At 46.4% G+C, this 12132-nt stretch overlaps 1 protein-coding gene across 2 annotated transcripts; it reads right to left on the bottom strand.

Annotated features, from left to right (window-relative positions):
* Nucleotides 1–2405: 2405 nt before the first annotated feature.
* On the bottom strand, nucleotides 2406–6637 carry C1GALT1C1 (C1GALT1 specific chaperone 1). Of its 2 annotated transcripts, XM_037908236.2 has the most exons (3): nucleotides 6474–6637; nucleotides 5393–5509; nucleotides 2406–3818 (listed from the first exon to the last, which is right to left on the bottom strand). In XM_037908236.2, the coding sequence occupies exon 3, from the start codon at nucleotides 3810–3812 to the stop codon at nucleotides 2856–2858; it is 957 nt and encodes a 318-aa protein (XP_037764164.1). In that variant the 5' UTR covers nucleotides 3813–3818; nucleotides 5393–5509; nucleotides 6474–6637; the 3' UTR covers nucleotides 2406–2855. The 2 variants fall into 2 exon arrangements, with proteins under 2 accessions (XP_037764164.1, XP_037764163.1); XM_037908235.2 differs by lacking the exon at nucleotides 5393–5509 and having other exon boundaries at nucleotides 6474–6635.
* Nucleotides 6638–12132: the final 5495 nt, after the last annotated feature.

Below are 12132 nucleotides of genomic sequence, written 5' to 3'. Positions count from 1 at the left end.
ACACGCTTATCATTCTAACTTGCTGCTGTAACTATAGATGGGTAAGTTTACATTGATTTAAGACTGTCCAGTCACAGAGCAAGTTAATGAAAATTACATTTTTTAGTTGAACTGCTGCAGCTTTGAGTGTAGGCCAGGCCTCAGCCAATGCAGCAGTTTTAGCCTATCTGCATCAACAAAGAAAGTGTGAAGAAAATGCCTGTTGACCCGCCCACTGCCAAAAAGACTGTTGGAAACTCAGTAACCTGCTAAAATTGCCCATTCCCTTCTGCTGGGGAAAGAGTGCAGTAAAAATCATAGCCCTTTCCATAAAGAAAATGTTGGAAATGTGGAGGTAGACAAGAGGATCTATAACTGAAAACAGTCTAGTACCAACATTACATGACAACTATAGCTCCTCCTTCCATATCTCTTGAAACTCAAGGGTGGGGCTGAAGCATTCATACTATTACTGGGATACTGTGACTTTGGGGGACTGAGGCTGGTGACTTATAGAGACTGTAATGATTTAAAATGTAGTTATTCTCTAAAGAGAGTGTAGTATTCCACATTTATTGCTTCACTGACTTCCAACTCAGCCCTGCTCCATTTCCAAACTAGCGTTTTCTAATATCCAAGATTGTAAATTCAAGCTGTGCTCTCCCTGGTTCTCACATCAGCCATAAATTCTCTAATTAGAATTTAGTTAATTTTGTGTATGGATTTAAGTATGCTCTAGCTCCCTTTCCCCTAACACATGACACTAGATTCCTAACAGGAGTGAAAACTTGTCACCATGTGAACTGGGAATTACACAGCAGGAGATATGAGTCAGGAGATGCCTATTTTTAGTCTCTTTGCTGACCATAAGTGCAGTTCAAAAGAATCTTGAAGATTATTTTATGAATATGGAATTTAGAAAATATATAAGCACTTTCTTTGACTTAATTGAATAGATTATTAAAATTTATTTTTAACTATTTGTACTTAAGCATATTAACACATCCAACTATTTTGAGAATCTCTGTTGTGCATACAATTACATGAACCAGCCAATCCTTAACGTACAAAGCAGATCTCTGGATGCAAAGTACAATATAAGAGCAAGCCAGGTATTTTAAAAAAAGGACACCTCACTAGATGAAGTGAATGAAATCTGCCAAAAGCTGCACCAGTTTGTTTTAAATATATGTATTTCAAATGTTTAACTTCCACAAGTTTTGGTTGGTTCTTCTATAAGACATCTTTGATAATGTAAATCCACATTTGATAAAACTATCTTTGGTTGAAGTTTCCTGTACTTTGCCACAGCTTAACAGATTTTAATGTCACAGTAACAACTTTTGAAAAAATGAATGAGTTAAAGGGATACTCTAGCTATAGAAATAGTAAAGAATGAAAAAACCCTTTCATCTTAATTTTTAACTGGTCATTCCCGATTACAAAGCTGCTCCCTATTTGTCTGTACTACACATTTAGTGAAGCTGAGGGTCAGTATCTACCTTTGTGTGACACTTGCAATTGGCTAACTAATACTAGTTTCAGTTGTAAAGGTGAAATTTTAGTACAACAGCTTCCACAACCAGAGGGTTGATATTTTCTCCAAAAACAAACAAAAACAGCCACCCTTGTGCTAACCAAGTTATTTCCATGCAAGTAGTGATATATGTAGACAGTTAACTAGTCATCTTGAGGATGGGATGTAAATATATAAAACCAGTATACATAATATAGAACAGTAGTGTATGTAATGTCTACTATGGCATGGAAAGCAGGAAAAGTTTGTGACTAGGATTTAGAGCAAACAAGAATATTTGTTTTAGATGCAGCATTCAATATTGTCACCTTCAGCGGTTTGAGCCAGAATCCATTAAAGGTACACTGCCATCTTGATTTTTTGAAATTGCTAACTGCTAGAAAATTCTGTTTAATAGACCATGTCCTGAGTTACCAGAACAAACTTGTTTTACATGAAGATTCCCAGCCCCCACTGATGGTTAGAAGGACCTTTTAGATCGGCCCCAACAGCAATACCAAACATGCTTCATCATATCCTCTGTCTTGATGCTCTGTCTCCTGCACCCATCTGTATGCTGCCTCTTACTTTCAGCTTCACTGGTGTTTTTGCAGAAGGTAGTGAAGACAGTGGATATGCTTTTGTCCCTGAACTGTGCAGAGTGCTAGCAAGTGTACAAAGTAAAACAGAGGAAATGCATGTTTTTCTCATAGACGTTAGTGCTGCTTAGTCAATCAGTAGGTACAGCAGCCTTCAGCAGGTTATGAAGTTGATTAGGTTTCTTCATATTAATGCTGCTACCTTTTCCTGAAAGTGTAAAAATTCAGGCCACTGACATTTCTATTCTAGATTACAACAAACTGAAAAAAATTGCTCTATGCACTAGGGTAAAGAAAACAGCTTAAAGTTGTACTTTAATACTAAATCTGTATTTTCACTTTTATTTGTACATCTTAGAAAGATATAAAGATTTTCAAGAAGTGCATGGAAGAGTTCAAAATCAAAAAATCTTGCAAAAATATATTTAAATTACAATAGATTAAGATTCATTTGTTTTCACATATAAATATTTAGCCATACAAACATCCCTATAAATTCATTTCCTTTATCACAGATTTTAGCATTACCGTTAACATTTTTCATTCCAACACAGTCAAGCGCCAGAAACGTTTTTGTATAAAAGTTTTAGAAAAAAAGATTCCCCTTTTTAAAACTAAAATGACCAAACCCTGATGTGCAAAAAATACACAGAAACCATCAAATACAAAAATTGCACCAACTTGTATACATGCAAGTCACATTATGCATTAACAGCTGACTGCATGTTCTACACAATACATATGCCTTCTTTGAACAGATATCAGTCATTCTCTGAACCTACGGGAGGTAAGAAAACCAGAGCATCTTTGAAATTGTGCCCATACGCTCTGAGCCTATAAACACCATACATCATTACATGCATGTGGTTAGAAGCCAGTCCACTGAAAGTGATGGCCATGTCAGAACAGCATCCCTCTACTACTTTTTGAGGGTGATTAGCCATTGCTTCTTTAATAAGAGAACCAACTGATTTGGTGTTAAAGACATCTTTTCCTTCAGAATCTTCTGCATTTTCAGCTAATACTCCAGTATATTTCAGGCAGACTGCTAGTTGTTTATCCTCAGAGAGTTTCCAGATCAAGCCTCCCTGTTCTGGACACTTATCAGAGTCTTCAAAAACTTGACAGAGTCTTTTTAGGGACTCTATACTTAAGACAATTCCTCCATCACCATCTACATACTCAAGCTCTCCTGATTTTACAGTATGACCTATATAAAAAGGCTGCGATGCGTCTTTTTTAAGCAAGAAATATTTGAGATTTTCTATAACAGCAAATGTAGTTGGATGTGCTAGAAAGAACCAGTTGTACTCATCTTTATAGCGTTCATATGCTAATTGATAAGCTTTTCTCATCATCACCCACATGTCATTTGTGTTGAGAACAACAGAATCAAACACCTTAACGCTTTCAGAACTGTAGAATTCTGCCTTGTCACAGTGTTTGCTCCATGTTTCTTTCACAGCAGCCCAATTTCCAAGATCTTTAGGTTTTACAAGGATGATACAATAAACACGGATACTATGGCTGAGCTCCATGCGCTCACCTTCTGACAAATTTGAGACATCTTCCTTGTTAGGTGCTTGAATATGATGATGCTCATGGTGATGTGTTTTAGTCCCATGGCCCATCTTAATATGTCCTACGAGTGTAACAAACACACAGAAGAGTCCTCCTAACATCATACCTTTCACAAAAGAACTGCTTTCAGAAATCATTTTTTCCTAGAAAGAAAAGACACCTTTTGAGAGGTTATGGAAATAATTATTTGTAAAGATTCACTTTTATCTCAACATAATTTTTTTCTGTTCATAGTTTAAAAGAAGTTCCTAAATTTTAAATTGCAATTATAGTTCCTTTAACTTTCTTCTGTAGTTTAAATTGTTAAGCCACTGTACATTGTCATGAGAGGAGCAGCAAGAATTAATTATAATGCTTTTACCAATCCTAGTTCTTATGGTAAAGTTACAGAATAAAGATGTTTCCATATTAATTCTGTAAAAATATTCCCACAAGGTTTTTATCCTCAGAAATCTGTGTTCAATCTCTTGTGTGTGCACTGGATGGAACAGCTTACCTTTACTCTAACAAAGGAAGTGGAAACTGGCAGTTGTTATCAGAATGAGTACTAGCTGCCTATGCCCCATGGGCTCAAAATTTTGGAGACCTAAGGAAGCTCCAGCCTGTCTCATGCCAGGGAGCTGAGAACCCTAGCATAGAAATTCAGGTATCTTCAGAGAAGCAGAGTTGCAGGTAAGTAATCATTGCTGCAACAGGACACTGTCAGCCGAAACATCAGTCAAAAGAACTTCTTGTCAACTCTTTGAAATGGGCCATCCTGATTATCACTACAAAAGTTTTTTTTCCTCCTGCTGATAATAGCCCACCTTAATTGATTAGTCTAGTTACAGTTGGTATGGCACCACCCATTTTTTCATGTTCTCTGTATATATCTTCCTACTGTATTTTCCACTGCATGCATCTGATGAAGTGGGTTTTAGCCCACAAAAGCTTATGCCCAAATAAATTTGTTAATCTCTAAGGTGCCACAAGTACACCTTGTTCTTTTTGCTGATACAGACTAACACGGCTACCTCTCTGAAACCTGGTTTTCACGTAATTCAATCCAAAACTTTAATCAAGTAAAGCTATTTTGAAGGACAAAGCCTTGCCATAACCAAGTATGATTCACAATCCTGCTTCTCCTCTCATTCCACACAGACTGACTGCGTTTCCTTGGCTGGGGAATTTATCACTGGAGATCAGGCTAAACTTGAGTCTTGCCACATGTATACTAAGGTGCATGCTCTTACTGTGGGCTCTCTCCTTAACAACTAAACTGCAGAATGGCCTCAGCTGTCCGTCCTGGGAAACAATAATCTGGATTATTTCCTAATCAGATTTATTAATTGAGCTGTGGGAAAGGGTTTGAGAGTTTAGTGCCTTTATACAGAAGACCAGCATAGCGGTCCTTGTAACAGGGAAGTGGGTGCACAGATACATTTCAGTTAATCTGTTACAGAGTTTGGGCCTTTAAAATTGGGAGTTACAGGTGGAGGTGTTAAGAGTAGGAGAAAGCATATAACCTACAGAAAGGTAAGTACTGTATAAGGTTTCCTTCCTTTTAGGTAAGGGCAGCAAAGTCAGGGGAGTGCTAGTGTGGGTCTCCCCATAGTAGGCAGGAAAGCGCTACCTAGCATAGAAGCACAAATCATTCCCCTTCCAAGGTGTGGGCTGCAGGAACAGTCACTATTATTTAGTGTTGTGCACTATTTTGAGTCTTCAATTTATTAACAACCTTGTCCTACGAAAGGGCACAGGAACAAAGCGGATCTCTTGGGCTTTACTTGGCTTGTCCGAGCTGGAGCATGACACTCTCTTCTAATGACAGTAACTGCTGAGACAGGTGTGACTGCTGCACAAACATGGTATGTGGAAGGAAGAGAGACTTAAGCAGAAGGCAAGTGGTTTAGGGGCAGGTCCCTAGGAGCATGAGGGATGTTTATATAACAGGTATATAAGACAAAACCCAAAATATCGGGACTGTCCCTATAAAATCGGGACATCTGGTTACCCTAATCTGTTCTCCTGAGGCTGGGGTAATGGGAAAGGAAGGGAGAATCATCCTTGTTCTGGGAAGGGAGGGTGAGGCCCACCAAAGCAGCCAACTGGAAAGGGAGGTTATTCCCCTCACCCTAGGGTGGGCGGTGAGGACCACCCGTCGGAACGGGGGGGGGGGGGGGGGGGCGTGGCGGTTATGCCCCTCTCCCGGGGGGGGGGGGGGGCGCCAGAGGAGCCCGTTGGAAGGGGGGGCGCGGTTATGCCCTCTCCCGGGGGAGGGCGGCTGAGGAGCCCGTCGGAACGGGGGGTGGGCGGTTATGCCTCTCTCTCGGGGGAGGGAGGGACGCCAGAGGAGCCCGTTGGAAAGGGGCTGCGCGGTTATACCCCTCTCCCGGCGGGGGGGGCGCCAGAGGAGCCCGTTGGAACGGGGGAGGGTGGGCGGTTTATGCCCCTCTCCCAGGGGCGGCGCCAGAGGAGCCCGTTGGAAAGGGGGGGCGCGGTTATACCCCTCTCCCGGCGGGGGGGCGCCAGAGGAGCCCGTTGGAACGGGGGAGGGTGGGCGGTTATGCCCCTCTCCCGGGGGCGGCGCCAGAGGAGCCCGTTGGAAAGGGGGGGCGCGGTTATACCCCTCTCCCGGGGGGGGCGCCAGAGGAGCCCGTTGGAAAGGGGGGGGCGCCAGAGGAGCCCGTTGGAAAGGAGGGGGCGGTTATACCCCTCTCCCGGGGGGGGCGCCAGAGGAGCCCGTTGGAACGGGGGGTACTTTCTTGGTACTTTCTTCTCCCCTGTGCCCCTGCTGGGAAATTCCCCCCCGCACTCACCGGTGCCACCGAGCGGACGGGAACCACTGGCCCAGCGAGGACGAGCTCGAGCTCCACCCCCACCCGGAGACGAAGGCGGAATTGCTACTTCCTCTTCCGGCCGGCAGGGCGCGAGAGCCGCACGCAGCCCTTCCAGCCGCGGCCCCTCACTGGTTCGCAGGGCCCCGGGCGTTCTAGGGCGGAGAGGCCGGAGCTGACGTTGGAGCCAGAGCGGCTAGGCGAGGGGGCGGGGACACACATCCCTCTCTTCCCGCCCACCGACAGCCCCTCCCCCCACCGCCGTTCCGACGGGCTCCTCTGGCGCGCCCCCCCCCCCGGGAGAGGGGCATAACCGCCACGCCCCCCCCCGTTCCGACGGGTGGTCCTCACCGCCCACCGTAGGGTGAGGGGAATAACCTCCCCTTCCAGTTGGCTGCTTTGGTGGGTCTCACCCTCCTTTCCCCCCACAGCCCTTCCCCCCATCCCTCCACCCAGCCTTTTCCCCCACCCACAGCCCTTCCCCCCATCCCTCCACCCAGCCTTTTCCCCCACCCACAGCCCTTTTCCCCGTCCCCCCACCCAGCCTTTCCCCCCACCCTTCCCCCACCCACAGCCCTTCTCCCCGTCCCCCCACCCAGCCTTTCCCCCCACCCTTCCCCCTCGCACAGCCCTTCTCCCCGTCCCCCCACCCAGCCTTTCCCCCCACCCTTCCCCCTCGCACAGCCCTTCTCCCCGTCCCCCCGCACAGCCTTTCCCCCCACCCTTCCCCCTCGCACAGCCCTTCTCTCCGTCCCCCCACCCAGCCTTTCTCCCCACCCTTCCCCCTCGCACAGCCCTTCTCTCCGTCCCCCCACCCAGCCTTTCCCCCCACCCTTCCCCCTCGCACAGCCCTTTTCCCCGTCCACCCACCCAGCCTTTCCCCCCACCCTTCCCCCTCGCACAGCCCTTCTCCCCGTCCCCCCCCCAGCCTTTCCCCCCACCCTTCCCCCTCGCACAGCCCTTCTCTCCGTCCCCCCACCCAGCCTTTCCCCCCACCCTTCCCCCTCGCACAGCCCTTCTCTCCGTCCCCCCACCCAGCCTTTCCCCCCACTCTTCCCCCTCGCACAGCCCTTCTCCCCGTCCCCCCCCAGCCTTTCCCCCCACCCTTCCCCCTCGCACAGCCCTTCTCTCCGTCCCCCCACCCAGCCTTTCCCCCCACCCTTCCCCCTCGCACAGCCCTTCTCTCCGTCCCCCCACCCAGCCTTTCCCCCCACCCTTCCCCCTCGCACAGCCCTTCTCTCCGTCCCCCCACCCAGCCTTTCCCCCCACTCTTCCCCCTCGCACAGCCCTTCTCCCCGTCCCCCCCCCAGCCTTTCCCCCCACCCTTCCCCCTCGCACAGCCCTTCTCTCCGTCCCCCCACCCAGCCTTTCCCCCCACCCTTCCCCCTCGCACAGCCCTTCTCCCCGTCCCCCCCCAGCCTTTCCCCCCACCCTTCCCCCTCGCACAGCCCTTCTCTCCGTCCCCCCACCCAGCCTTTCCCCCCACCCTTCCCCCTCGCACAGCCCTTCTCTCCGTCCCCCCACCCAGCCTTTCCCCCCACCCTTCCCCCTCGCACAGCCCTTCTCCCCGTCCCCCCACCCAGCCTTTCCCCCCACCCTTCCCCCTCGCACAGCCCTTCTCCCCGTCCCCCCACCCAGCCTTTCCCCCCACCCTTCCCCCTCGCACAGCCCTTCTCTCCGTCCCCCCACCCAGCCTTTCCCCCCACCCTTCCCCCTCGCACAGCCCTTCTCTCCGTCCCCCCACCCAGCCTTTCCCCCCACCCTTCCCCCTCGCACAGCCCTTCTCTCCGTCCCCCCACCCAGCCTTTCCCCCCACCCTTCCCCCTCGCACAGCCCTTTTCCCCGTCCCCCCACCCAGCCTTTCCCCCCACCCTTCCCCCTCGCACAGCCCTTTTCCCCATCCACCCACCCAGCCCTTCTCCCCTATCCTTCCCCCCCGCACAGCCCTTCTCCCCATCCCCCCCACCCTTCCCCCCGCACAGCCCTTCCCTCCATCCCTCCACCCAGCCTTTCCCCCCACCCTTTCCCCACCCACACCCCTTCTCCCCATCCCCCCCACCCAGCTTTTCCCCCCATCCTTCCCCCTCGCACAGCCTTTCCCCCCCAGCAACACGGCCCCTCCTGCCCACCGACCGTCCCTCCCCCCTGCATAGTCCTTCCCCCCCACCCCCGGACAGCCGTTCCCCCCATCCTCCCATCCCCCACAGCCCTTCTTCCCATCCCCCACCCCGCCGCAATGCAACATCAATTATATACCACCCACATATATCATTTGCCTCACATATATGAGAACTGCTCCTCCATAGCACACAAAACCACCACACATATCACATACACACACAAAGATGCCTCAGGTTAAAGTTAAGTATGTGCTTAAGTGTCTTGCTGAAGTGGGGGCCTTAGAGCACAAGCATAAGGTAAGAGACAGGTTTCAGAGTAACAGCCGTGTTAGTTGTATTCGCAAAAAGAAAAGGCTAAGGTGCCACAAGTACTCCTTTTCTTTTTGCATAAGGTAAGAGAGAATCTCATCCTGCTGGTAACACAATAGAGCAAATTATACCCCATTTGAGTAATTCTGGTGCTGTCCACTGTTGAGCAGCTGTAAACATACACACAAGACAAAACATGCCACCACTAGGTTAGCTTGAAGAGGTGCTATTGAGTTTTTCTGTTCCAGAAGGCAGAGTTTGGGCGAAGTCAATGACCTTTTTGTAAAATGAGGTCATTAGAGTGGGGGTCTTTCTGTAGCTCCATGTAACATGCAGGAGAATGTAAAATAGAGAAGGGACTGAATGATAAGAAAGTGATTTACATTTTTCTGTTCCGCCCCCTCCCCCTGTTTTTGGACATATAAATATTAGAATTTGTCTCTCCTTGGTTATTGTATAGTATCAGTGACAGAGGTCAGTGGATTGGGCATCTCACCCCCCCCACCCCAGTAATAGAAATGAGATGCGGGACCTGTGCCTACAATGATGATAGCAATGATTATAATTTATAAAGGAAAAAAATCCATCTGTTCAACAGTTAACTGATAATGGACAGATAAGAGAACAAAGTCCATCTTACATTTATTTTAGGAATAGGAACATAATGAGGTAATATGGCTAGACTCAACCTCACCACAACTGTTCCCAGGAGTAGTCAATTGTACTGCCACATAAGATTCATAGAAGTAAGTTTTCCAGACCTGGAGCAAGTAAATATAATTATAGAAAGGATTAGATTGCCTCCGTGTCTTTGTATATTTGCAAGGGAAAACGTACACCTTGTTCGTAAAATGTGGCCAAACATTGCTTATTCACTAGTAGCAAAAATTACCTCTTCTTTTCTCTGAAGTTTGTAGCCACAAAGGAACTTACTTGGTCCTGAGGGAGTTATGATAAATGGTGGGGAAATGAAGAGGAAAATAAGAAGAGAAAGTCTGCCATCTTGTGGTTTAGTGTCTTTTATTTTTTTCTCTGCTGAATTTACAGATTAGTGGTGAAGTAAATGTAGATTGGTCCAGGCATTATATTTTATGAGAGAGGAGTCAGGGTCTGTGGTGGTAGGAATGGCTATGCAACTGCTGTGAAAGAATTGTACTATGTAGTACAGGATGCTTATTGTCCATTTTGTTTGTTATTCCCCTTCTTCATATTTCTTTTTGAGTGTATTTATGTGACTAGTTTAATTTCCCAGCATTGCTCCCTTGTTTTAAAACAAGCTAGTTAATGAAAGGAATACAGGACAGCAAAAGAAAGGTAAAGAAGACAGAACCAGCTTTAGACCATGTCCAGGATAAAGTCCTATACGAATAAACACTATCAAGCCTGAGTAATATCATATCATTTAGTTTCAGAATAGCAGCCGTGTTAGTCTGTATCTGCAAAAAGAACAGGAGTGCTTGTGGCACCTTAGAGTAACAAATTTATTAGAGCATAAGCTTTCGTGAGCCACAGCTCACTTCATCAGATGCATAGAATGGAACATATAGTAAGATATATAGATATAGATATATATACACATACAGATAAGTTGGAAGTTACCATACAAACTATCAGATTTCAAAAAGAAAAGGAGTACTTGTGGCACCTTAGAGACATGCAGGTCCCCACATCTGTACCCTAGAGTTCAGAGTGGAGAAGGAACCTTAAGTGATCACTCTCGTTACAGTGTGTATGGTAACACTCATTGTTTCATGTTCTCTATGTATATAAGAAAAGGAGAACTTGTGGCACCTTAGAGACTAATTGCCACAAGTTCTCCCTTTCTTTTTGTGAATACAGACTAACACGGCTGTTACTCTGAAACCTGTCACTATGTATATAAATCTCCCCACTGTATTTTCCACTGAATGCATCCGATGAAGTGAGCTGTAGCTCACGAAAGCTTATGCTCAAATAAATTTGTTAGTCTCTAAGGTGCCACAAGTACTCCTTTTCTTCATACAAACTGTGAGAGGCTAATTAGTTAAGATGAGCTATTATCAGCAGGAGAAAAAAACTTTTGTAGTGATAATCAAGATGGCCCATTTAGACAGTTGACAAGAAGGTGTGAGGATACTTAACTTAAGGAAATAGATTCAATATGTGTGACCCAGCCGCTCCCAATCTCTGTTCAAACCCAAGCTAATGGTATCTAGTTTGCATATTAATTGAAGTTCAGCAGTTTCTCACTGGAGTCTATTTTTGAAGCTTTTCTGTTGCAAAATTGCTACCCTTAAATCTTTTACTGAGTGGCCACAGAGGTTGAAGTGTTCTCCTACCAGTTTTAGAATATTATGATTCCTGATGTCAGATTTGTGTCCATTTATTCTTTTGCATAGAGACTGTCAGGTTTGGCCAATGTACATGGCAGAGGGGCAGGAATCAGCACCATGTACTGTGTTAGGAGGAGATTTGATCTCCTGTAGTATAATTCATCGGCTGGCTTTCTGCATCACAATGTGACACAACAGGAAAAAAGGCAAGTCAATCTTTAAACAGCAAATAAAACCTCATTATTAATGAAAATACTTTGCATACAGAGGAACTTTCCTTTAGTACTGACAGGTTTCAGAGTAACAGCCGTGTTAGTCTGTATTCGCAAAAAGAAAAGGAGTACTTGTGGCACCTTAGAGACTAACCAATTTATTAGTCTCTAAGGTGCCACAAGTACTCCTTTTCTTTTTCCTTTAGTGATACTTATTATTCTTTCTTGTGCTATGAAAGAAGAACCCTCAGCAGATTGGTAAATGGATAATAAATAGATTTTCCAGAACCACTTCACACAGGCCTCCTAAGTATTCTAAATTGGCCTTGGTTTGAGTTGAATGTGCATCAGTATGCAGCACTGATTCACTCCCATTTTTCTTGTGTCCACCAACTGCCTGTAGAAGCATTTTGCAAACTTTTTACTGTATTGCCTGCTTGAGGTGCGCTTTGAGGTGAAGCCTAGTTTGTTGAAATACACTTCACACCGTAAATCACTTGTTGCAAGATGACCGGTTTCAGAGTAGCAGCCGTGTTAGTCTGTATCTGCAAAAAGAAAAGGAGGACTTGTGGCACCTTAGAGACTAACAAATAAATTTGAGATCAAGGAGGTCAGCCCAATTCAGAAGAAACCTTTTCATAGAATCTCAGGGTTGGAAGGGACCTCAGGAGGTCATCTAGTCCAACCC

Source organism: Chelonia mydas, chromosome 9, assembly GCF_015237465.2.
Source record: "Chelonia mydas isolate rCheMyd1 chromosome 9, rCheMyd1.pri.v2, whole genome shotgun sequence".
NCBI lineage: Eukaryota > Metazoa > Chordata > Testudines > Cheloniidae > Chelonia > Chelonia mydas.
Note: the sequence above shows the minus strand (reverse complement) of the source record. Positions and strands in the feature narration are given on the sequence as shown.

What these genes read in the sequence shown, in the direction of transcription:
- C1GALT1C1 (XM_037908236.2), bottom strand. Translation starts at nt 3,812, where the DNA reads ATGATTTCTGAAAGCAGTTCTTTTGTGAAAGGTATGATGTTAGGAGGA.